The 26710-nt window shown below is 48.1% G+C and overlaps 1 protein-coding gene across 3 annotated transcripts in view; it reads left to right on the forward strand.

Annotated features, from left to right (window-relative positions):
- Positions 1 to 26710, forward strand: part of yeats2 (YEATS domain containing 2) — a 186798-nt gene that overhangs the window by 24518 nt on the left and 135570 nt on the right. For all 3 annotated transcript variants that reach the window (XM_085990719.1, XM_085990721.1, XM_085990720.1), the window contains exons 4-6: positions 4126 to 4380; positions 5758 to 5876; positions 16852 to 17013. In XM_085990719.1, coding sequence (XP_085846845.1) covers positions 4126 to 4380; positions 5758 to 5876; positions 16852 to 17013 — 536 coding nt within the window. The remainder of the gene's footprint in view (positions 1 to 4125; positions 4381 to 5757; positions 5877 to 16851; positions 17014 to 26710) is intronic.

Consider the following 26710-nt stretch of genomic DNA (forward strand, 5'->3'; position numbering starts at 1 on the left):
TTAAGGAAGTGGCCCTAGAAATAGTAGATGCATTGCGGGTCATCTTCCAAAATTCGATAGACTCTGGAACAGTACCCATGGATTGGCGGGTAGCTAATGTTACCCCACTGTTCAAAAAGGGTGGTAGAGAGAAAACGGGGAATTACAGACCGGTAAGCCTGACATCGGTAGTGGGGAAAATGCTAGAGTCCATTATAAAGGATGTAATAGCAGAGCACTTGGAAAAAAAGTGACCGGATCGGACAAAGTCAACATGGATTTACAAAAGGTAAATTGTGCTTGACTAATCTACTGGAATTTTTTGAGGATGTAACTGGTAAAATAGATAAGGGAGAACCAGTGGATGAGGTGTATTTGGATTTTCAAAAGGCTTTCGATAAGGTCCCGCATAAGAGATTAGCGTGTAAAATTAAGGCACATGGGATTGGGGGCAAGGTATTGACTTGGATAGAGAACTGGTTGGCAGACAGAAAGCAAAGAGTTGGAATAAATGGCTCTTTTTCCGAGTGGCAGGCAGTGACTATTGGGGTACCGCAGGGATCGGTCCTTGGACCCCAGCTATTCACAATATATATTAATGATCTGGATGAGGGAACTAGATATAATATCTCCAAGTTTGCAGATGACACAAAGCTGGGTGAGCGTTTGTGCTGTGAGGAGGATACCGAGAAACTCCAGTATGATTTGGACAGGTTGGGTGATTGGGCAGAAGCATGGCAGATGCAATATAATGTGGATAAATGTGAGGTTATCCACTTTGGTGTCAAAAACAAGAAGGCAGATTATTATCTGAATGGCAATAGATTGGGAGAAGGGGAAGTGCAACGAGACCTGGGCGTCCTTGTGCACCAGTCGCTGAAAGTAAGCATACAGGTGCAGCAGGCGGTTAAGAAGGCAAATGGTATGTTGGCCTTCGTAGCGAGAGGGTTTGAGTACAGGAGCAAGGATGTCTTGCTACAGTTGTACAGGGCCTTGGTGAGACCACATTTGGAGTATTGTGTGCAGTTTTGGTCGCCTTATCTGAGGAAGGATGTTCTTGCCATGGAGGGAGTGCAGCGAAGATTCACCAGGCTGATACTTGGGATGGCAGGAATGACGTATGAGGAGAGATTGGGTGGATTGGGCTTGTACTCGCTGGAGTTTAGAAGAATGAGAGGGGATCTCATCGAAACTTATAAAATTCTAACAGGACTAGACAGACTAGATGCTGGAAGGATGTTCCCGATGGTCGGGGAGTCCAGAACCAGGGGTCACAGTCTAAGGATAAGGGGTAAGCCAGTTAGGACAGAGATGAGGAGGAATTTCTTCACCCAGCGAGTGGTGAACCTGTGGAATTCTCTACCACAGAAGGCAGTAGAGGCCAATACATTAAATATATTCAAGAAGGAGTTGGATATATTTCTTAAGGCTAAAGGGATCAAGGGGTATGGGGAGAAGGCAGGAACGGGGTACTGAATTTGGACGATCAGCCATGATCTCATTGAATGGCGGAGCGGGCTCGAGGGGCCGAATGGCCTACTCCTGCTCCTATCTTCTATGTTTCTGTGTGAGGAGATAGCAGAGGCTCTGGGCCCAATTTTTCTGTCCTTCTTAGATTTGAAAATTGTGCTTTGGAACTGGGGAGTAGCCAGTGTAACACCTTTGTTCAAGATGGTAGAGAAAGATAAACCAGGTAACTAAACCAACTAGGATAACATCAGTTAGAATCCATAATTCGAGATAAATTAGTGAGCATTTAAATATGCATGGGTTAATCAAGGCAAGTCATTTAATACTTTTTTTTGGAAGACGTAATCAGTTGGAGAGGCAAGGGGAATGTAGTAGGTATAGTGTATATGCATTGTCAGAAGCCATTTGATGAGGTGTTTTGCAAGAGGCTTGTTACAAAAATTCAGGTGTATGGTTTAAGAAGGAATGTAGCAGCATGGATAGAAAGTTGCTTGACAGATGGGAAACTGAGTGTTAGAGTAAATGGGTGTTGCTTGGACTGGAGAAGGGTTAGACATGGTGTCCCCCAGGGGTCAGGGCTGGGTCTAGTTTTGTTCTTGGTATGTACAGATGATTTGGACTTGAGTATAGGGAACACAATCTCAAAATTTACTGATGACACAAAAGTAGGTGGTTTGACAAACAGCGAGGAGGACTGTACAAGCTCTCAGGAAGACATCGGCAGGTTCGTAGAATGAGCAGGCAGGTGCCGGATACAATGCAGTGTGGGTTGTTGTGAGGTAATACATTTTTGGAGGAAATGGGAGTATACACTCAACGGAACGACACTGAAAGATATACATGAACAGGGACCAGAGGATTCAAATGCATAATTCCCTGAAAGTGCGAGTGCAGGTTGATAGAGTTATGAGGAGAGACTTGAGATCCTGGAACTGTTTCTACTGGACCAGAGAAGGCTAAGACAGGATTTAATAGATTTTTTAAATTATGTACGGTTGTGAAAGTGTGATTAGGGACGACTATTTTCTCTAGTTGAGCAGTCAGAAAGGAGAGTCACCAATTTAAACTTCTCACTAATGACAGAGAAGTGAGGAGATATTTCTTTATGGAGCTGGCATGTTGGAGCATGGAATGCTTGCCATAGGGAGTAGTTAAGGCAGAGACTGTTGCATCTTTGAAGGAAAAATCTGGTTAAGTATTTGAAGCAGAGACAAATACAAGGTTATGGGGAGGGAGTGGGTTTAGTTTTGGATTGCTCCAGCAAAGAGCCAGCACAACATGATGGGCCAAATGAGCTCCTTCTGTGCTGTAAGTTTCTGTTTTTAACAAGGCTTTTAAAACTCAGGCTTTGAATTACCGATTCACTATTTTCTATTTCACCTTGTCTTCTCTCCTCTTTTCAACCTTCGTGGCATCTTGTATTGTGGGCCTTGGCCCTTCGCCTGGGTTTCTCATTAAATAAAAGGACCCTTAATGACTGCTGGGTGCAGACAGCCCTGTTTTCCATGAGCGATAAGCCATTGTAAAGTGTGACTTAGAATTGGTGCCATTGTCGCAGTCAAGACACCACTGTTGCTTTGAAGGCTAATTCAATGAAAGCTGATGGACAGCCTCATGCTCTGCGTTAGATGAAAGAACCACCTGATAATCAAGGGACCATCTTGTGGTCTTGAGTTTTCCATTTGCTCTGTCGGAAGCCATAAGTTCTTTGAGAATTCACCTCCAGCAATTTACCGTCACAGAATGTGTTTCCTATAACTTGCTGAGGTGCTACAAGAATTTTAGACTCTATTTCTTTAGTTTTAAACAGTCAACCCACTTTATATATAGTGTAAGTTTAGTTATTGTACTGTGCTCGCATCTTACTGATCTTTCTGACTGTTGTATGTAACTTTATTTTTAAATAAATCTAACTTTGCTGTTGAGCCTGAAAATTGTGGTTTGACAGTGAGATATTTTTCCACTTTCTCAGGTGAAAGGAGAAGATGGTGGGTATCTCACGTATTCTCCAATTAGTGATTTACCGTGATTTGGTTGAATTGTTAGACCTGGGCTATGTTAACCCCAGTACATGACAGAGAATAGCGATAAAGGATTCAGTTTAGAAGGCACTTAATCTGCTTCTGGAAACTGTAGTCTGGCTGGGTAAAGAGAAAGGTGTTGGAGAAAAAAGCCCAAATTCCAACGTTCCTCAGCGTTAGCTTTTTACTATTGTCCTCAGGATTGTAAAACCCAAGCTTGGCGTCATCCAATCACCTCGCCTTCTCGCTTATTCTATTTTCCAATCTTGATGCTGTATGGCCTTGGCCCTTTGCTTGATTTTCTGCTCCAGTAATAACTTTAAGCTAGACATTAAAAAAGCTTTACTTTGAGAATATGTAAGTCCTTCGGGTATATTTGCTTAAATCAGTGAATGAAATTTCCAGAAAATGTTTGCAGATATTACTTTATGAAATAATGTGAGATTCCTTTCAGTTATGTGGTAAGGGTCTTTCTGCATTGACAGTATGTCCCTCAGGACAATGGGACTATCTGGCTTGCAGTCAATGCTATTTCTTGGTTGAGCTGTTGGGACCGTCCGTTAATGATGTCTGAGAGGGATGCCTTCAATCAATTTAACCTTCCTCTCCTGACCATGTGACCGTGACTAAAGTGGGCTATGTGATTTTCTTTCAGGGTCCAAAGCCCTATGATCCTACTGTCTTCAACCACCCTGTCATCAAGAAATTTCTAGAATCTCCTTCGCGGTCGTCCTCCCCAGCCAATCAACGATCAGAAACCCCATCCGCCAACCAGTCGGAAACAGATTCAGTCACTCACCAAGCTGACTCCTTTCTGGATAAAGAGAGTGAGCAGGAACAGCTAACTGCAGCAAGCGAGGACATTCCATCTGACAGAACCGAGAAAAGAGCAGGGAGGAACACTGGCCAGGTACGGTGCTGAGGGGCCAATCCCTCACCGTGTAGGGAGGGTACATGCGCGGCACTAAAGCCTTGCTTCCTGACCTTAACTAGGCCATTGGCCACCATGGTCTTGATCTACCAAAAGCTGCCAGGGTTCCCACTCCTGATCGCTAGAAGGTGCGCGTGTGTGTGGACGTCAGGTGAAGCCTGGTGTCGATGTATGTCTGCAGTCAAACGGCCGGCCCACAGGCTCGCACACAACGAATGATCACTTGAGTGAGCTACTGGAGGACATCGGCTCCTTAAGGAGAATAAACTGACAGCAAAACAAAAATGAATCCAAGTCCAGTAAAAGATTGTTTCTGTGTCCATGTTATAAAAATGAACATACAAAAATGACAGGCAAAAAAGGACAAGGGAATGCAGAATACAGCACCCCCTTCCCAAAATAATTATTACTACAAGGGAATATAGAGTAAAGTGCCCATTCCCCAACATAATCATTACTATGGAGGAATGCAGAGAACAGACTCCTCTACCGCACCCCGCCACCCCCAAAATAATGTCAGTGCAGGCCGAGTACAGGGCAATGTCAGCTTATGAACAAAATACAATTGTTGCGGATCAATATTCAGGCCCAGATAAAATGCAGGTCAGGGTGGCCTCCATGAGCCCCCCCACAGAAAGGCACCTTCTGCTCTCTGTGGTTGTATGTTAGCGCCAGACTCAAAATGTTGGGGAGATGATCCAGATTTCAATTCTTCTGTTGGGTAGGAAATCTCTTGAGTGACTCTGGCATCTTAACAGGATGAAGTCAATGCTTCTGTTTCTGTTTAGCAAATAACTACCTGGAATACTTGGCGGGCATGAGGGCGTTTGTACATCACACTGAAAACTTTAAGTTCAGAGTTACCCCCTCTTTATAAATAATTTATGCTGCTTTACATTATATAATCAACTAGCTCATTACCTTTTGAGAATGAGGAGAAGCAAAATACCAGTTCTCCAATTTCAACGCAATCTACAATTCACAGCAGAGCTGTGGTAAATGGGGTAGTGGGTGGCACTTGGTCTCGCTGCACAAGTGAGCGGTGGCAGGGAGCAGGCCACAATTTCGATCCCACTCTGCTGAGATTCCCATCTCACTGCACTGACGTGGGATGGGGGATGTGGCGAGTAGAGCTCCTGCAGTGAGGCCATGAGAATCAGCGGAGTTATCCATAGACTGGTTGCTGGCCTCCTCAGCAGCCATGTTAGCAGACGATTATGATTGGATGGCCCTGGTGGAGGTCAGTAGTCCAAGGAGATTGGAAGGGGCAGTGGGGGGACGAAACGGTGGCGACAACACACCATTGAACAAAATACAGCGACTCATCGCACTGTTTTCTTTCCCTATCTTTCCTAGGATACCTTTGGAGTCCCAACCCCACAAGAGATAGAACAGCGATGCACCTACCTCACAACCAATGAAGACCCATCGCGCCTTTACGTCAAGAAGACAATTGTCGTTGGCAATGTTTCAAAGTTAGTGCTTGGTCTCTCTTGGTGTCTGTCTGCACCTCTCAGTGTTTCATGGTGTTTCGTATTTCTCTTTCTTATCTTCTGACCCCCTTCCCCCTTGACGGGAGTGTAAGTGCAACTGAGAAAGATCAGGGTATAAAATGAAAAGAAGAGTTGATGTTCTGTAATCTCTTCATTGCAAACAGAACTCCGTGGTAATCATTTCCCTGGGGGTTGTCCTGATTGTTTGCCATAACTTCGGCAGAGAATCCTTGGAAACCCCTGGAAAAAGGCAAAACCAGCAATTCTCCGGGGTTTCCGCAGATCTTCTACAGAAGTTACGGCGGATGATCAGGAGAACACAGTGGAAGTTAAATCCCCTGATGTCTGTATGCATGTTATAATAAATTTGTTATTTGTTAAAACGTCTTATAATAAATTTACTGTCATTTTTCCATGAGTTAGGGGACAAAATAACAAAGTGCAGCTGCAACAAGGGCAGGTTTCTCATCATTTCATCCTTGCTGGTTGTTAAGTAGAGGTAGAGATTATGGATCAAAGGTGGGTAAATAGAGTTGAGGTACAGATCAGGCACGAAGTGATAGAATATTGGAACAGACTCGAGAGACTGAATTGCCTGCTCGTGTTCTTACACTGAACTTAATTGAAGTCAGTCCAGTGAATTGTAAAGCCCAGTATAACCTTTGTAGATTTCCATTGTTCTGGTTACATATATATTTTTTATTTATTCATTCATGGGATGTGGGCGTTGCTGACAAGGCCGGCATTTATTGCCCATCCCTAATTGCCCTTGAGAAGGTGAGCCGTCTTATTGAACCGCTGCAATCCCCGCGGTGAAGATACTCCCACAGTGCTGACTTTGTCGTAGCGGTTTGGTACAACTGAGTGGCTTGCTAGGCCATTTCAGAGGGCAGTTAAGAGTCAACCACATTGCTGTGGGTCAGGAGTCACATATAGGCCAGACCGGGTAAGGGCGGCAGATTTCCTTCCCTAAAGGACATTAGTAAACCAGTTGGGTTTTTCCGACAATCCGGTAGTTTCATGGTCACCATTATTGATACTAGCTTTTTAATGCCAAATTTATTTAATTAACTGAATTTAAATCCCCCAGCTGCTGTGGTGAGAATTGAACTCCCGTCTCCTGAATTATTAACATAACCACTATGCTACCGTACCCCTATGTTGCAGCATTCAATTAGATTTTTAACGTCTACATATTATCTAGGCACTGAAAGTGATGAACCTCTGTTATTTCCAGGTCCCGTTCTCAGTCTCCCTGGGCTAATTCCTGCTACTTATCTCAGTCTCCCTGGGCTAATTCCTGCTACTTATCTCAGTCTCCCTGGGCTAATTCCTGCTCCTTATCTCAGTCTCCCTGGGCTAATTCCTGCTCCTTATCTCAGTCTCCCTGGGCTAATTCCTGCTCCTTATCTCAGTCTCCCTGGGCTAATTCCTGCTCCTTATCTCAGTCTCCCTGGGCTAATTCCTGCTCCTTATCTCAGTCTCCCTGGGCTAATTCCTGCTCCTTATCTCAGTCTCCCTGGGCTAATTCCTGCTCCTTATCTCAGTCTCCCTGGGCTAATTCCTGCTCCTTATCTCAGTCTCCCTGGGCTAATCCCCGCTCCTTATCTCAGTCTCCCTGGGCTAATTCCTGCTCCTGATCTCAGTCTCCCTGGGCTAATTCCTGCTCCTTATCTCAGTCTCCCTGGGCTAATTCCTGCTCCTTATCTCAGTCTCCCTGGGCTAATTCCTGCTCCTTATCTCAGTCTCCCTGGGCTAATTCCTGCTCCTTATCTCAGTCTCCCTGGGCTAATTCCTGCTACTTATCTCAGTCTCCCTGGGCTAATTCCTGCTCCTTATCTCAGTCTCCCTGGGCTAATTCCTGCTCCTTATCTCAGTCTCTCTGGGCTAATTCCTGCTCCTTATCTCAGTCTCTCTGGGCTAATTCCTGCTCCTTATCTCAGTCTCTCTGGGCTAATTCCTGCTCCTTATCTCAGTCTCCCTGGGCTAATTCCTGCTCCTTATCTCAGTCTCCCTGGGCTAATTCCTGCTCCTTATCTCAGTCTCCCTGGGCTAATTCCTGCTCCTTATCTCAGTCTCCCTGGGCTAATTCCTGCTCCTTATCTCAGTCTCCCTGGGCTAATTCCTGCTCCTTATCTCAGTCTCCCTGGGCTAATTCCTGCTCCTTATCTCAGTCTCTCTGGGCTAATTCCTGCTCCTTATCTCAGTCTCTCTGGGCTAATTCCTGCTCCTTATCTCAGTCTCTCTGGGCTAATTCCTGCTCCTTATCTCAGTCTCCCTGGGCTAATTCCTGCTCCTTATCTCAGTCTCCCTGGGCTAATTCCTGCTCCTTATCTCAGTCTCCCTGGGCTAATTCCTGCTCCTTATCTCAGTCTCCCTGGGCTAATTCCTGCTCCTTATCTCAGTCTCCCTGGGCTAATTCCTGCTCCTTATCTCAGTCTCCCTGGGCTAATTCCCGCTCCTTATCTCAGTTTCCCTGGGGTAATTCCTGCTCCTTATCTCAGTCTCCCTGGGCTAATTCCTGCTCCTTATCTCAGTCTCCCTGGGCTAATTCCTGCTCCTTATCTCAGTCTCCCTGGGCTAATTCCTGCTCCTTATCTCAGTCTCCCTGGGCTAATTCCTGCTCCTTATCTCAGTCTCCCTGGGCCAATTCCCGCTCCTTATCTCAGTCTCCCTGGGCTAATTCCTGCTCCTTATCTCAGTCTCCCTGGGCTAATTCCTGCTCCTTATCTCAGTCTCCCTGGGCTAATTCCTGCTCCTTATCTCAGTCTCCCTGGGCTAATTCCTGCTCCTTATCTCAGTCTCCCTGGGCTAATTCCTGCTCCTTATCTCAGTCTCCCTGGGCTAATTCCTGCTCCTTATCTCAGTCTCCCTGGGCTAATTCCTGCTCCTTATCTCAGTCTCCCTGGGCTAATTCCTGCTCCTTATCTCAGTCTCCCTGGGCTAATTCCTGCTCCTTATCTCAGTCTCCCTGGGCTAATTCCTGCTACTTATCTCAGTCTCCCTGGGCTAATTCCCGCTCCTTATCTCAGTCTCCCTGGGCTAATTCCTGCTCCTTATCTCAGTCTCCCTGGGCTAATTCCTGCTCCTTATCTCAGTCTCCCTGGGCTAATTCCCGCTCCTTATCTCAGTCTCCCTGGGCTAATTCCTGCTCCTTATCTCAGTCTCCCTGGGCTAATTCCTGCTCCTTATCTCAGTCTCCCTGGGCTAATTCCTGCTCCTTATCTCAGTCTCCCTGGGCTAATTCCTGCTCCTTATCTCAGTCTCCCTGGGCTAATTCCTGCTACTTATCTCAGTCTCCCTGGGCTAATTCCTGCTCCTTATCTCAGTCTCCCTGGGCTAATTCCTGCTCCTTATCTCAGTCTCCCTGGGCTAATTCCCGCTCCTTATCTCAGTCTCCCTGGGCTAATTCCTGCTCCTTATCTCAGTCTCCCTGGGCTAATTCCTGCTCCTTATCTCAGTCTCCCTGGGCTAATTCCCGCTCCTTATCTCAGTCTCCCTGGGCTAATTCCCGCTCCTTATCTCAGTCTCCCTGGGCTAATTCCTGCTCCTTATCTCAGTCTCCCTGGGCTAATTCCTGCTCCTTATCTCAGTCTCCCTGGGCTAATTCCTGCTCCTTATCTCAGTCTCCCTGGGCTAATTCCTGCTCCTTATCTCAGTCTCCCTGGGCTAATTCCTGCTCCTTATCTCAGTCTCCCTGGGCTAATTCCCGCTCCTTATCTCAGTCTCCCTGGGCTAATTCCTGCTCCTTATCTCAGTCTCCCTGGGCTAATTCCTGCTCCTTATCTCAGTCTCCCTGGGCTAATTCCTGCTCCTTATCTCAGTCTCCCTGGGCTAATTCCTGCTCCTTATCTCAGTCTCCCTGGGCTAATTCCTGCTCCTTATCTCAGTCTCCCTGGGCTAATTCCTGCTCCTTATCTCAGTCTCCCTGGGCTAATTCCTGCTCCTTATCTCAGTCTCCCTGGGCTAATTCCTGCTCCTTATCTCAGTCTCCCTGGGCTAATTCCTGCTCCTTATCTCAGTCTCCCTGGGCTAATTCCTGCTCCTTATCTCAGTCTCCCTGGGCTAATTCCTGCTCCTTATCTCAGTCTCCCTGGGCTAATTCCTGCTCCTTATCTCAGTCTCCCTGGGCTAATTCCTGCTCCTTATCTCAGTCTCCCTGGGCTAATTCCTGCTCCTTATCTCAGTCTCCCTGGGCTAATTCCTGCTCCTTATCTCAGTCTCCCTGGGCTAATTCCTGCTCCTTATCTCAGTCTCCCTGGGCTAATTCCTGCTCCTTATCTCAGTCTCCCTGGGCTAATTCCTGCTCCTTATCTCAGTCTCCCTGGGCTAATTCCTGCTCCTTATCTCAGTCTCCCTGGGCTAATTCCTGCTCCTTATCTCAGTCTCCCTGGGCTAATTCCTGCACCTTATCTCAGTCTCCCTGGGCTAATTCCTGCTCCTTATCTCAGTCTCCCTGGGCTAATTCCTGCTCCTTATCTCAGTCTCCCTGGGCTAATTCCTGCTCCTTATCTCAGTCTCCCTGGGCTAATTCCTGCTCCTTATCTCAGTCTCCCTGGGCTAATTCCCGCTACTTATCTCAGTCTCCCTGGGCTAATTCCCGCTCCTTATCTCAGTCTCCCTGGGCTAATTCCTGCTCCTTATCTCAGTCTCCCTGGGCTAATTCCCGCTACTTATCTCAGTCTCCCTGGGCTAATTCCTGCTCCTTATCTCAGTCTCCCTGGGCTAATTCCTGCTCCTTATCTCAGTCTCCCTGGGCTAATTCCTGCTCCTTTTCTCAGTCTCCCTGGGCTAATTCCCGCTACTTATCTCAGTCTCCCTGGGCTAATTCCTGCTACTTATCTCAGTCTCCCTGGGCTAATTCCTGCTCCTTATCTCAGTCTCCCTGGGCTAATTCCTGCTCCTTATCTCAGTCTCCCTGGGCTAATTCCTGCTCCTTATCTCAGTCTCCCTGGGCTAATTCCTGCTCCTTATCTCAGTCTCCCTGGGCTAATTCCTGCTCCTTATCTCAGTCTCCCTGGGCTAATTCCTGCTCCTTATCTCAGTCTCACTGGGCTAATTCCCGCTCCTTATCTCAGTCTCCCTGGGCTAATTCCCGCTCCTTATCTCAGTCTCCCTGGGCTAATTCCTGCTCCTTATCTCAGTCTCCCTGGGCTAATTCCTGCTCCTTATCTCAGTCTCCCTGGGCTAATTCCTGCTCCTTATCTCAGTCTCCCTGGGCTAATTCCCGCTCCTTATCTCAGTCTCTCTGGGCTAATTCCTGCTCCTTATCTCAGTCTCCCTGGGCTAATTCCTGCTCCTTATCTCAGTCTCCCTGGGCTAATTCCTGCTACTTATCTCAGTCTCCCTGGGCTAATTCCCGCTCCTTATCTCAGTCTCCCTGGGCTAATTCCTGCTACTTATCTCAGTCTCCCTGGGCTAATTCCCGCTCCTTATCTCAGTCTCCCTGGGCTAATTCCTGCTCCTTATCTCAGTCTCCCTGGGCTAATTCCTGCTCCTTATCTCAGTCTCCCTGGGCTAATTCCCGCTCCTTATCTCAGTCTCCCTGGGCTAATTCCTGCTCCTTATCTCAGTCTCCCTGGGCTAATTCCTGCTCCTTATCTCAGTCTCCCTGGGCTAATTCCTGCTCCTTATCTCAGTCTCCCTGGGCTAATTCCTGCTCCTTATCTCAGTCTCCCTGGGCTAATTCCTGCTACTTATCTCAGTCTCCCTGGGCTAATTCCTGCTCCTTATCTCAGTCTCCCTGGGCTAATTCCTGCTCCTTATCTCAGTCTCCCTGGGCTAATTCCCGCTCCTTATCTCAGTCTCCCTGGGCTAATTCCTGCTCCTTATCTCAGTCTCCCTGGGCTAATTCCTGCTCCTTATCTCAGTCTCCCTGGGCTAATTCCCGCTCCTTATCTCAGTCTCCCTGGGCTAATTCCCGCTCCTTATCTCAGTCTCCCTGGGCTAATTCCTGCTCCTTATCTCAGTCTCCCTGGGCTAATTCCTGCTCCTTATCTCAGTCTCCCTGGGCTAATTCCTGCTCCTTATCTCAGTCTCCTTGGGCTAATTCCTGCTCCTTATCTCAGTCTCCCTGGGCTAATTCCTGCTCCTTATCTCAGTCTCTCTGGGCTAATTCCTGCTCCTTATCTCAGTCTCCCTGGGCTAATTCCTGCTCCTTATCTCAGTCTCCCTGGGCTAATTCCTGCTCCTTATCTCAGTCTCCCTGGGCTAATTCCTGCTCCTTATCTCAGTCTCCCTGGGCTAATTCCTGCTCCTTATCTCAGTCTCCCTGGGCTAATTCCTGCTCCTTATCTCAGTCTCCCTGGGCTAATTCCTGCTCCTTATCTCAGTCTCCCTGGGCTAATTCCTGCTCCTTATCTCAGTCTCCCTGGGCTAATTCCTGCTCCTTATCTCAGTCTCCCTGGGCTAATTCCTGCTCCTTATCTCAGTCTCCCTGGGCTAATTCCTGCTCCTTATCTCAGTCTCCCTGGGCTAATTCCTGCTCCTTATCTCAGTCTCCCTGGGCTAATTCCTGCTCCTTATCTCAGTCTCCCTGGGCTAATTCCTGCTCCTTATCTCAGTCTCCCTGGGCTAATTCCCGCTACTTATCTCAGTCTCCCTGGGCTAATTCCTGCTCCTTATCTCAGTCTCCCTGGGCTAATTCCTGCTCCTTATCTCAGTCTCCCTGGGCTAATTCCTGCTCCTTTTCTCAGTCTCCCTGGGCTAATTCCCGCTACTTATCTCAGTCTCCCTGGGCTAATTCCTGCTACTTATCTCAGTCTCCCTGGGCTAATTCCTGCTCCTTATCTCAGTCTCCCTGGGCTAATTCCTGCTCCTTATCTCAGTCTCCCTGGGCTAATTCCTGCTCCTTATCTCAGTCTCCCTGGGCTAATTCCTGCTCCTTATCTCAGTCTCCCTGGGCTAATTCCTGCTCCTTATCTCAGTCTCCCTGGGCTAATTCCTGCTCCTTATCTCAGTCTCCCTGGGCTAATTCCCGCTCCTTATCTCAGTCTCCCTGGGCTAATTCCCGCTCCTTATCTCAGTCTCCCTGGGCTAATTCCTGCTCCTTATCTCAGTCTCCCTGGGCTAATTCCTGCTCCTTATCTCAGTCTCCCTGGGCTAATTCCTGCTCCTTATCTCAGTCTCCCTGGGCTAATTCCCGCTCCTTATCTCAGTCTCTCTGGGCTAATTCCTGCTCCTTATCTCAGTCTCCCTGGGCTAATTCCTGCTCCTTATCTCAGTCTCCCTGGGCTAATTCCTGCTACTTATCTCAGTCTCCCTGGGCTAATTCCTGCTCCTTATCTCAGTCTCCTTGGGCTAATTCCTGCTACTTATCTCAGTCTCCCTGGGCTAATTCCCGCTCCTTATCTCAGTCTCCCTGGGCTAATTCCTGCTCCTTATCTCAGTCTCCCTGGGCTAATTCCTGCTCCTTATCTCAGTCTCCCTGGGCTAATTCCTGCTCCTTATCTCAGTCTCGCTGGGGTAATTCCTGCTCCTTATCTCAGTCTCCCTGGGCTAATTCCTGCTCCTTATCTCAGTCTCCCTGGGCTAATTCCTGCTCCTTATCTCAGTCTCCCTGGGCTAATTCCTGCTCCTTATCTCAGTCTCCCTGGGCTAATTCCTGCTCCTTATCTCAGTCTCCCTGGGCTAATTCCTGCTCCTTATCTCAGTCTCCCTGGGCTAATTCCTGCTCCTTATCTCAGTCTCCCTGGGCTAATTCCTGCTCCTTATCTCAGTCTCCCTAGGCTAATTCCTGCTCCTTATCTCAGTCTCCCTGGGCTAATTCCTGCTCCTTATCTCAGTCTCCCTGGGCTAATTCCTGCTCCTTATCTCAGTCTCCCTGGGCTAATTCCCGCTCCTTATCTCAGTCTCCCTGGGCTAATTCCTGCTCCTTATCTCAGTCTCCCTGGGCTAATTCCTGCTCCTTATCTCAGTCTCCCTGGGCTAATTCCCGCTCCTTATCTCAGTCTCCCTGGGCTAATTCCCGCTCCTTATCTCAGTCTCCCTGGGCTAATTGCTGCTCCTTATCTCAGTCTCCCTGGGCTAATTCCTGCTCCTTATCTCAGTCTCCCTGGGCTAATTCCTGCTCCTTATCTCAGTCTCCCTGGGCTAATTCCTGCTCCTTATCTCAGTCTCCCTGGGCTAATTCCTGCTCCTTATCTCAGTCTCCCTGGGCTAATTCCTGCTACTTATCTCAGTCTCCCTGGGCTAATTCCTGCTCCTTATCTCAGTCTCCCTGGGCTAATTCCTGCTCCTTATCTCAGTCTCCCTGGGCTAATTCCTGCTCCTTATCTCAGTCTCCCTGGGCTAATTCCTGCTCCTTATCTCAGTCTCCCTGGGCTAATTCCTGCTCCTTATCTCAGTCTCCCTGGGCTAATTCCTGCTCCTTATCTCAGTCTCCCTGGGCTAATTCCTGCTCCTTATCTCAGTCTCCCTGGGCTAATTCCTGCTCCTTATCTCAGTCTCTCTGGGCTAATTCCTGCTCCTTATCTCAGTCTCCCTGGGCTAATTCCTGCTCCTTATCTCAGTCTCCTTGGGCTAATTCCTGCTACTTATCTCAGTCTCCCTGGGCTAATTCCCGCTCCTTATCTCAGTCTCCCTGGGCTAATTCCTGCTCCTTATCTCAGTCTCCCTGGGCTAATTCCTGCTCCTTATCTCAGTCTCCCTGGGCTAATTCCTGCTCCTTATCTCAGTCTCGCTGGGGTAATTCCTGCTCCTTATCTCAGTCTCCCTGGGCTAATTCCTGCTCCTTATCTCAGTCTCCCTGGGCTAATTCCTGCTCCTTATCTCAGTCTCCCTGGGCTAATTCCTGCTCCTTATCTCAGTCTCCCTGGGCTAATTCCTGCTCCTTATCTCAGTCTCCCTGGGCTAATTCCTGCTCCTTATCTCAGTCTCCCTGGGCTAATTCCTGCTCCTTATCTCAGTCTCCCTGGGCTAATTCCTGCTCCTTATCTCAGTCTCCCTGGGCTAATTCCCGCTCCTTATCTCAGTCTCCCTGGGCTAATTCCTGCTCCTTATCTCAGTCTCCCTGGGCTAATTCCTGCTCCTTATCTCAGTCTCTCTGGGCTAATTCCTGCTCCTTATCTCAGTCTCCCTGGGCTAATTCCCGCTCCTTATCTCAGTCTCCCTGGGCTAATTCCTGCTCCTTATCTCAGTCTCCCTGGGCTAATTCCCGCTCCTTATCTCAGTCTCCCTGGGCTAATTCCCGCTACTTATCTCAGTCTCTCTGGGCTAATTCCTGCTCCTTATCTCAGTCTCCCTGGGCTAATTCCTGCTCCTTATCTCAGTCTCCCTGGGCTAATTCCTGCTCCTTATCTCAGTCTCCCTGGGCTAATTCCCGCTCCTTATCTCAGTCTCCCTGGGCTAATTCCCGCTACTTATCTCAGTCTCTCTGGGCTAATTCCTGCTCCTTATCTCAGTCTCCCTGGGCTAATTCCCGCTACTTATCTCAGTCTCCCTGGGCTAATTCCTGCTCCTTATCTCAGTCTCCCTGGGCTAATTCCTGCTCCTTATCTCAGTCTCCCTGGGCTAATTCCTGCTCCTTATCTCAGTCTCCCTGGGCTAATTCCTGCTCCTTATCTCAGTCTCCCTGGGCTAATTCCTGCTCCTTATCTCAGTCTCCCTGGGCTAATTCCTGCTCCTTATCTCAGTCTCCCTGGGCTAATTCCTGCTCCTTATCTCAGTCTCCCTGGGCTAATTCCTGCTCCTTATCTCAGTCTCCCTGGGCTAATTCCTGCTCCTTATCTCAGTCTCCCTGGGCTAATTCCCGCTCCTTATCTCAGTCTCCCTGGGCTAATTCCTGCTCCTTATCTCAGTCTCCCTGGGCTAATTCCCGCTCCTTATCTCAGTCTCCCTGGGCTAATTCCTGCTCCTTATCTCAGTCTCCCTGGGCTAATTCCTGCTCCTTATCTCAGTCTCCCTGGGCTAATTCCCGCTCCTTATCTCAGTCTCCCTGGGCTAATTCCTGCTCCTTATCTCAGTCTCCCTGGGCGAATTCCTGCTCCTTATCTCAGTCTCCCTGGGCTAATTCCTGCTCCTTATCTCAGTCTCTCTGGGCTAATTCCTGCTCCTTATCTCAGTCTCTCTGGGCTAATTCCTGCTCCTTATCTCAGTCTCTCTGGGCTAATTCCTGCTCCTTATCTCAGTCTCTCTGGGCTAATTCCTGCTCCTTATCTCAGTCTCTCTGGGCTAATTCCTGCTCCTTATCTCAGTCTCCCTGGGCTAATTCCTGCTCCTTATCTCAGTCTCCCTGGGCTAATTCCTGCTCCTTATCTCAGTCTCCCTGGGCTAATTCCTGCTCCTTATCTCAGTCTCCCTGGGCTAATTCCTGCTCCTTATCTCAGTCTCCCTGGGCTAATTCCTGCTCCTTATCTCAGTCTCCCTGGGCTAATTCCTGCTCCTTATCTCAGTCTCCCTGGGCTAATTCCTGCTCCTTATCTCAGTCTCCCTGGGCTAATTCCTGCTCCTTATCTCAGTCTCCCTGGGCTAATTCCTGCTCCTTATCTCAGTCTCCCTGGGCTAATTCCTGCTCCTTATCTCAGTCTCCCTGGGCTAATTCCTGCTCCTTATCTCAGTCTACCTGGGCTAATTCCTGCTCCTTATCTCAGTCTCCCTGGGCTAATTCCTGCTCCTTATCTCAGTCTCCCTGGGCTAATTCCTGCTCCTTATCTCAGTCTCCCTGGGCTAATTCCTGCTCCTTATCTCAGTCTCCCTGGGCTAATTCCTGCTCCTTATCTCAGTCTCCCTGGGCTAATTCCTGCTCCTTATCTCAGTCTCCCTGGGCTAATTCCTGCTACTTATCTCAGTCTTCCTGGGCTAATTCCTGCTCCTTATCTCAGTCTCCCTGGGCTAATTCCTGCTACTTATCTCAGTCTTCCTGGGCTAATTCCTGCTCCTTATCTCAGTCTCCCTGGGCTAATTGTTGGCAGGGTCGATGCTGGTTGTCTCTATAATTGACTATTTTGTTATTTTACAGGTATATTCCCCCAGACAAGAGAGAGGAGAACGATCAGTCCACCCATAAGTGGATGGTTTACGTGCGAGGTTCGCGGAAGGAGCCCACGATCGACCATTTTGTGAAGAAGGTCTGGTTTTTCCTACACCCCAGCTACAAGCCAAACGACCTGGTGGAAGTCAGGTGTGGCTCCTTCTCTCATCTCGGGCTTCACTCCTGGTCAGGGCTAGGCAACCTGGTCCAAGTGTTTAAAATCAGGAAGAGAGTCAGGAGGGTGGCAGTCAGGTAGTTTGTACAGAACCAGGGACTGTGAATTGTATTCTACCAAAGCTAACGCAGGGGGCCAGAGAGTAATGAACAGTGTACCTTAATTAAAATTTCTAAAAATTACTAATGGCATTTATTGCCCAATGAATGGAGAGTGGAGACATTTTTTTTGGTTCAAACAAATCTGTTTGTTTCCATGCTCCTGGCTTATGTAGCAAGGTCGGCCATTTAAATTTTTTATTTAGCGAAAGTCTTTCGCTGAGCGTCACTTGTACCACATCCTCTCAGAAACACCAGAATATTTGATTCCCAGACTATCTAATCAATGTTAGAGGCTGGAAACCACAATTAGGATTGGAGTTTATGAGGAACAATACTGGCAAATTGGAGCAGGAAACTGAGGAGAGAAAAGGTTGTGCGTAACATGCAAATTATTGTATTTTTAAGAACTTTTCTTTAGACATTTTATGCTCAAGATGAATTTGTTGGAGCTGGGTAATGGAACACTTTCTATTTCAGGTAACCAGTGTCAACATTAAGCATGAGCTAAATACAGAGTAAACTCCCTCTACACTGTCCAATCAAACACTCCCAGGGCAGGTACAGCACGGGTTAGGTACAGAGTAAACTCCCTCTACACTGTCCCCATTAAACACTCCCCGGGCAAGTACAGCATGGGTTAGGTACAGAGTAAACTCCCTCTACACTGTTCCCATTAAACACTCCCAGGGCAGGTACAGCACGGGTTAGGTACAGAGTAAACTCCCTCTGCACTGTCCCCATTAAACACTCCCCGGGCAGGTACAGCATGGGTTAGATACAGAGTAAAGCTCCCTCTACACTGTCCCATCAAACACTCCCAGGGCAGGTACAGCATGGGTTAGATACAGAGTAAACTCCGTCTACACTGTCCCCATTAAACACTCCCCGGGCAGGTACAGCATGGGTTAGATACAGAGTAAAGCTCCCTCTACTCTGTCCCATCAAACACTCCCATTGCAGGTACAGCATGGGTTAGATACAGAGTAAAGCTCCCTCTACACTGTCCCATCAAACACTCCCCGGGCAGGTACAGCATGGGTTAGATACAGAGTAAAGCTCCCTCTACACTGTCCCATCAAACACTCCCAGGGCAGGTACAGCATGGGTTAGAGAAATAGAAACATAGAAGATAGGAGGAGGAGTAGTCCATTCGGCCCCTCGAGCCTGCTCCGCCATTCAATGAGATCATGGCTGATCATCCAAATTCAGGACCCTGTCCCTGCCTTCTCCCCATATCCCTTGATCCCTTTAGCCTTAAGAAATATATCTAACTCCTTCTTGAATATATTTAATGAATTGGCCTCAACTGCCTTCTGTGGCAGAGAATTCCACAGGTTCATCACTCTCTGGGTGAAGAAATTCCTCCTCATCTCTGTCCTAAATGGCTTACCCCTTATCCTTAGACTGTGACCCCTGGTTCTGGACTCCCCGGCCATCAGGAACATCCTTCCTGCATCGAGTCTGTCTAGTGCTGTTAGAATTTTATAAGTTTCAATGAGATCCCCTCTCATTCTTCTAAACTCCAGCGAATATAAGCCCAATCGACCCAATCTCTCCTCATACGTCATTCCTGCCATCCCAGGTATCAGCCTGGTGAATCTTCGCTGCACTCCCCCCATGGCAAGAACACCCTTCCTCAGATAAGGCGACCAAAACTGCAGACAATACTCAAGGTGTGGTCTCACCAAGGCCCTGTACAAATGCAGCAAGACATCCTTGTTCCTGTACTCGAACCCTCTCGCTACGAAGGCCAACATACCATTTGCCTTCTTAACCGCCTGCTGCACCTGCATGCTTGCCTTCAGCGACTGGTGCACAAAGACACCCAGGTCTCGTTGCACTTCCCCTTCTCCCAATCTATTGCCGTTGAGATAATAATCTGCCTTCCTGTTTTTGCCACTAAATTGGATAACCTCGCATTTATCCACATTATACTGCATCTGCCATGCATCTGCCCAATCATCCAACCTGTCCAAATCGCACTGGAGTTTCTCTGCATCCTCCTCACAGCACACACGCCCACCCAGCTTTGTGTCGTCTGCAAACTTGGAGATATTACATCTAGTTCCCTCGTCTAGATCATTAATATATATTGTGAATAGCTGGGGTCCTAGGACCGATCCCTGCAGTACCCTACTAGTCACTGCCTGCCACTCGGAAAAAGAGCCGTTTATTCCAACTCTTTGCTTCTTGTCTGCCAACCAGTTCTCTATCCAAGTCAGTACCTCACCCCCAATCCCATGTGCTTTAACTTTACACACTAATCTCTTATGCGGGACCTTATCGAAAGCCTTCTGAAAGTCCAAATACACCACATCCACTGGCTCTCCCTTATCTATTTTACCAGTTACATCCTCAAAAAATTCCAGTAGATTAGTCAAGCACGATTTACCTTTTGTAAATCCATGTTGACTTTGTCCGATCCTGTCACTGTTTTCCAAGTGCGCCGCTATTACATCTTTTATAATAGATTCTAGCATTTTCCCCACTACCGATGTCAGGCTTACCGGTCTATAATTCCCCATTTTCTCTTTACCACCTTTTTTGAATAGTGGGGTAACATTAGCTACCCTCCAATCCATGGGAACTGTTCCAGAGTCTATAGAATTTTGGAACATGACCAGCAATGCATCGACTATTTCTAGGGCCACTTCCTTGAGTACCCTAGGATGTAGATTATCAGGCCCTAGGGATTTATCGGCCTTCAGTCCCGTCAATTTCCCTAACACCATTTCCCTACAAATACTGATTTCTTTCAGTTCCTTCCTCTCATTAGGCCCTATGTTCCCCGACATCTCTGGGAGGTTATTTGTGTCCTCCTTTGTGAAGACAGAACCAAAGTATTTATTTAATTGGTCTGCCATTTCTTTGTTCTCCATTATAAATTCTCCTGATTCTGACTGCAGGGGACCTACTCTTGACTTCACCAAACTTTTTCTCTTCACATATCTATAGAAGCTTTTACAGTCAGTTTTTATGTTCCCTGCAAGCTTACTCTAATACTCTATTTTCCCCCTCTTAATTAATCCCTTTATCCTCCTTTGTTGAATCCTAAACTGCTCCCAATCCTCAGGTTTGCTGCTTTTTCTGGCCAATTTATATGCCCTCTCCTTGGATCTTATGCTATCCCTAATTTCCCTTGTTAGCCATGGTTGATTCACCTTTTTTGTTTTATTTTTATGCCAAACAGGGATGAACAAATTCTGTAGTTCATCCATGCGATCTTTAAATGTTTGCCATTGCCTATCCACCGTCAATCCTTTGAGTAACATTCCCCAATTAATCCTACCCAACTCGCGCCTCATGCCATCATAGTTTCCTTTATTTAAATTCAGGACCCTAGTCTCTGAGTCAACTACTTCACTCTCCATCTTAATGAAGAATTCGATCATATTATGATCGCTACGCCCCAAGTGGCCTCGCACAACAAGATTGTTAATTATTCCTTTCTCATTACATAATACCCAGTCTAAGATGGCCTGATCTCTAGTTGGTTCCTCGACATATTGGTCCAGGAAACCATCCCGTATACACTCCAGGAATTCCTCCTCCACAGTATTGTTACTAATTTGGTTAGCCCAATCTATATGCAGATTAAAGTCACCCATGATAACTGCTGTTCCCTTATTGCACGCGTCTCTAATTTGCCGTTTAATGCCATCCCCAACCTCCGCATTACTGTTTGGGGATCTGCATACAACTTCCACTAACGTTTTCTGTCCCCTGGTATTTCTCAGCTCTACCCATACAGATTCGACATCATCAGAGCTAATATCCTTCCTTACAATTGTGTTAATCTCCTCTTTAACCAGCAATGCTACCCCACCTCCTTTTCCTTTTTGCCTGTCTCCTGAATATTGAATACCCCTGGATGTTGAGTTCTCAGCCCTGGTCACCCTGGAGCCATGTTTCCGTAATCCCAATCATATCATATCCATTTACATCTATTTGCGCAGCTAATTCATCCACCTTATTACGAATGCTCCTCGCATTAAGACACAGAGCCTTCAGGATTGTTCTTTTAACACTCTTCGACCTTTTCGAATTATTATTTACTGTGGCCATGTTTGATTTAAACCCTTGATTTCTCTGACTGCCACTTTTGCTTTTCTCCTTCCTGTCTTTTGCTTCTATCCTTGTTTCCCTTTCCTCTGTCTCCCTGCACAGGTTCCCAACCCCCTGCCATTTTAGTTTAAATCCTCCCCCACAATACTAGCAAACACTCCCCCTAGGACATCGGTCCCAGTCATGCCCAGGTGCAAACCGTCCGTTTTGTACTGGTCCCACCTTCCCCAGAACCGGTTCCAATGTCCGAGGAATTTGAATCCCTCCCCCTTGCACCATTCCTCTAGCCACGTATTCATCTGAAATATCCTTCTATTTCTACTCTGATTAGCACGTGGCACTGGTAGCAATCCTGAGATTACTACCTTTGAGGTCCTATTTTTAATTTACCTCCTAACTCCCTATATTCAGCTTTTAGGACCTCATCCCGGTTTTTACCTATATCGTTGGTACCTATATGCACCACGACAACTGGCTGTTCACCCTCCCCTTCCAAAATGCTCTGTAGCTGCTCTGAGACATCCTTGACCCTTGCACCAGGGAGGCAACATACCATCCTGGAGTCTCATTTGCAGCTGCAGAAACGCCTATCTATTCCCCTTACAATAGAATCCCCTTTCGCTATAGCTCTCCCTCTCTTTTTCCTCCCGTCCTGTGCAGCAGAACCACCCACAGTGCCAGGAAGTTGGCTGCTGCTGCCTTCCTCTGATAAGCCATCTCCCCCAACAATATCCAAAGCGGTATATCTGTTTGAGAGGGGGATGGTCACAGGGGACCCCTGCACTACCTGCCTGCGCCTACTACTCTGCCTGGTGGTCACCTATTCTCTTCCTGCCTGTGCAGCCTTTACCTGCGGTGTGACCAACTCCCTAAACGTGCTATCCACGGCGTCCTCAGCATCGTGACTGCTCCAGTATGCATCCATTCACAGCTCCAGCGTCGCAATGCCGTCTGCCAGTAGCTGCAGTTGGATACACTTCCCGCACACATGGTCGTCAGGGACACAGGAAGTGTCCCTGACTTCCCACATAGTGCAGGAGGAGCATAGCACGGCGCCGAGCTGTACTGCCATGACTTACACTTTAATTAATTCAAAATAAATTAAATCAAATCAATCCCACCAATTACACTACAGCTAAATGATATATTTAAGGGCCCTGGTTTACCAACAGTCCCCGCTACACCACAGAGAGCTTAGAAACCATAAACCAGAGAGTTTAAGATTAAAAAAGAGAGAAATACTCACTAACCAATCACTTACCTGCTTTCTGGTGACGTTACACTTCGATTACTTTTTACTTCTCTCTCACGCACTCGGAGCTCTGAGATTGGTGAGCCTACCTGCACCTCGGGCTCGCCATTTATCGCCGCCGCTGCTCCTCCCAGGTCCGCATTGGTGGTGCTGCTGCTGTGGGGCCTGCATGCGCCTCGGGCTCACCTTTTATCGCCGCCGTCGCTCCTCCCAGGTCCGCACTGCTGCTGCTGTGGGGCCTACCTGCTCCTCGGGCTCGCCTTTTATCGCCGCCGCCGCTCCTCCCGAGTCCGCACAGCCGCTGCTGAGCAAAGCTCCCTCTACACTAGCCAATCAAACACTCCCAGGGCAGGTACAGCATGGGTCAGATACAGAGTAAACTCCCTCTACACTGTCCCATCAAACACTCCCAGGGCAGGTACAGCACAGGTTAGATACTGTGTAAAGCTCCCTCTACACTGTCCCATCAAACACTCCCAGGGCAGGCACAGCATGGGTTAGAGACAGAGTAAAGCTCCCTCTACACTGTTCCATTAATCATTCCCAGGGCAGCTACAGCACGGGTGAGATACAGATTAAAGCTCCGTCTACACTGTCCCATCAAACACTCCCAGGGCAGTAACAGCAGGGGTTAGATACAGAGTAAAGATCTCTTTATACTGTCCCATCAAACATTCCCAGTTCAGGTAAAGCACTGGTGAGATACAGAGTAAAGCTCCCTCTAAACTGTCCCATGAAACACTCCCAGGGCAGGTAGAACTCGGGTTAGATACAGAGTAAAGCTCTCTATACTGTCCCATCAAACACTCCCAGGGCAGGTAAAGCACGGGTTAGATACAGAGTAAAGCTCCCTCTACACTGTCCGATCAAATGCTCCCAGTGCAGGTACAGCATGGGTTAGATACAGAGTAAAGCTCCCTCTACACTGTCCGATCAAACATTCCCAGTGCAGGTACAGCACGGATTAGATACAGAGTAAAGCTCCCTCTACACTGTCACATTAATCACTCCCAGGGCAGGTACAGCACGGGTTAGATACAGAGTAAAGCTCCCTCTACACTGTCCGATCAAACATTCCCAGTGCAGGTACAGCACGGATTAGATACAGAGTAAAGCTCCCTCTACACTGTCCCATCAAACATTCCCAGGTCAGGTACAGCACAGGGTAGATACAGAGTAAAGCTCCCTCTACACTGTCCCATCAAACACTCCGAGGGCAGGTACAGCATGGGTTCGATACAGAGTAACTCACTCTACACTGGCCGATCAAACACTGCCAGGGGAGGTACAGCACGGGTTAGATGCAGAGTAAAGCTCCCTCTACACTGTCCGATCAAACACTCCCAGTGCAGGTACAGCACGGGTTAGATACAGAGTAAAGCTCCCTCTAAACTGTCCCATCAAACACTCCCAGGGAAGCTACAGCACGGGTTAGATAGAGAGTAAAGCTCCCTCTCCACTGTCCCATCAAACACTCCCAGGTCAGGTACAGCATGGGTTAGATACAGAGTAAAGCTCCCTCTCCACTGTCCCATCAATGACTCCCAGGGCAGGCACAGCACGGGTTAGATACAGAGTAAAGCTTCCTCTACACTGTCCCATTAAACACTCCCAGGGCAGGTACAGCACGTGTTAGATACAGAGTAAAGCTCACTCTACACTGTCCCCATTAAACACTCCCCGGGCAGGTAAAGCACGGGTTAGATACAGAGTAAACTCCGTCTACACTGTCCCATCAAACACTCCCAGTGCAGGTACAGCACGGATTAGATACAGAGTAAAGCTCCCTCGACACTGTCACATTAATCACTCCCAGGGCAGGTACAGCATGGGTTAGATACAGAGTAAAGCTCCCTCTACACTGTCCCATCAAACACTCCCAGGGCAGATACAGCACGGGTTGGATGCAGAGTAAACTCCCTCTACACTGTCCCATCAAACACTCCCAGGGCAGGTACAGCACGGGTTAGATACAGAGTAAAGCTCCCTCTACATTGTCGCCTTTAACAATCAGTGCAGCTACAGCACGGGTTAGGTACAGAATGAAGCTCCCTCTACACTGTCCCCTTTAAATAATCCCCGGGTAGGTACAGCATGGGATAGATACAGAGTAAACTCCCTCTACACTGTCCCATCAAACACTCCCAGGGCAGGTACAGCACGGGTTAGATACAGAGTAACACTCCCTCTACACTGTCCTTTCAAACAATCCCAATGCAGGTACAGCACAGGTCAGATACAGAGTAAAGCTCCCTCTACAATGTCCCATCAAACACTCCCAGGGCAGGTACAGCACGGGTTAGATACAGAGTAAAGCTCTCTCTACACTATCCCATCAAACACTCCCAGGGCAGGTAAAGCCCGGGTGAGATACAGAGTAAAGCTACCTCTACACTGTCCCATCAAACACTCCCAGGGCAGGTACAGCACGGGTTAGATACAGAGTAAAGCTCTCTTTATACTGTCCCATCAAACACACCCAGGGCTACACTGTCCGATCAAACACTCCCAGTGCAGGTACAGCATGGGTTAGATACAGATTAAAGCTCCCTCTGCAGTGTCCCATTAAACACTCCCAGGGCAGGTACAGCACGGGTTAGATACAGAGTAAACTCCCTCTACACTATCCAATCAAACACACCCAGGGCAGGTACAGCACGGGTTGGATACAGAGTAAAGCTCCCTCTAAACGGTCCCATTAAACACTCCCAGGGAATGTACAGCACGGGTTAGATACAGAGTAAACTCCCCCTACACTATCCGATCAAACACTCCCCGGGCAGGTACAGCACGGGTTAGATACAGAGTAAATCTCCCTCTACACTGTCCCCATCAAACATTCCCAGGTCAGGTACAGCACAGGTTAGCTTCAGAGTAAACTCCCTTTACACTGTCCCATCAAACACTCCCAGGGCAGGTACAGCACGGGTGAGATACAGCGTAAAGCTCCCTCTACACTGTCCGATCAAACACTCCCAGTGCAGGTACAGCATGGGTTAGATACAGAGTAAAGCTCCCTCTACACTGTCCGATCAAACATTCCCAGTGCAGGTACAGCACGGATTATATACAGAGTAAAGCTCCCTCTACACTGTCACATTAATCACTCCCAGGGCAGGTACAGCATGGGTTAGATACAGAGTAAAGCTCCCTCTACACTGTCCCTTCAAACACTCCCAGGGCAGGTACCGCATGGGTTGGATGCAGAGTAAAGCTCCCTCTACACTGTCCCATTAAACACTCCCAGGGCAGGTACAGCACGGGTTAGATACAGAGTAAAGCTCCCTCTACACTGTCGCCTTTAACAATCAGTGCAGCTACAGCACGGGTTAGGTACACAGTGAAGCTCCCTCTACACTGTCCCCTTTAAATACTCCCCGGGTAGGTACAGCACGGGTTAGATAGAGAGGAAACGCCCTCGACACTGTCCCATCAAACACTCCCAGGGGAGGTACAGCACGGGTTAGATGCAGAGTAAAGCTCCCTCTACACTGTCCGATCAAACACTCCCACTGCAGGTACAGCACGGGTTAGATACAGAGTAAAGCTCCCTCTACACTGTCCCATCAAACACTCCTAGGGAAGCTACAGCACGGGTTAGATACAGAGTAAAGCTACCTCTCCACTGTCCCGTCAAACACTCCCAGGTCAGGTACAGCACGGGTTAGATACAGAGTAAAGCTCCCTCTACAATGTCCCATCAAACACTCCCAGGGCAGGTACAACTCGGGTTGGATGTAGAGTAAAGCTCCCTCTACACTGTCCGATCAGACACTCCCAGGGCAGGTTCAGCAAGGTTAGATACAGAGTAAAGCACCCTGTACACTGTCCCCATCAAACATTCCCAGGTCAGGTACAGCACAGGGTAGATACAGAGTAAACTCCCTCTACACTGTCCCATCAAACACTCCCAGGACAGGTACAGCATGGGTTTGATACAGAGTAAAGCTCCCTCTACACCGTCCCATTAAACATTCCCAGGGCAGCTACAGCACGGGTGAGATACAGAGTAAAGCTCCCTCTACACTGGCCCATCAAACACTCCCAGGGCAGGTACAGCACGGGTTAGATAAAATGTAAAGCTCCCTCTACACTGTCCCCTTTAAATACTCCCCGGGTAGGTACAGCACGGGTTAGATACAGAGTAAACTCCCTCTACACTGTCCCATCAAACACTCCCAGGGCAGGTACGGCATGGGTTCGATACAGAGTAACTCACTCTACACTGGCCGATCAAACACTCCCAGGGGAGGT

Source organism: Somniosus microcephalus, chromosome 6 (genome assembly GCF_052327205.1).
Source record: "Somniosus microcephalus isolate GS21.2 chromosome 6, FLI_Smic_1.0, whole genome shotgun sequence".
NCBI lineage: Eukaryota > Metazoa > Chordata > Chondrichthyes > Squaliformes > Somniosidae > Somniosus > Somniosus microcephalus.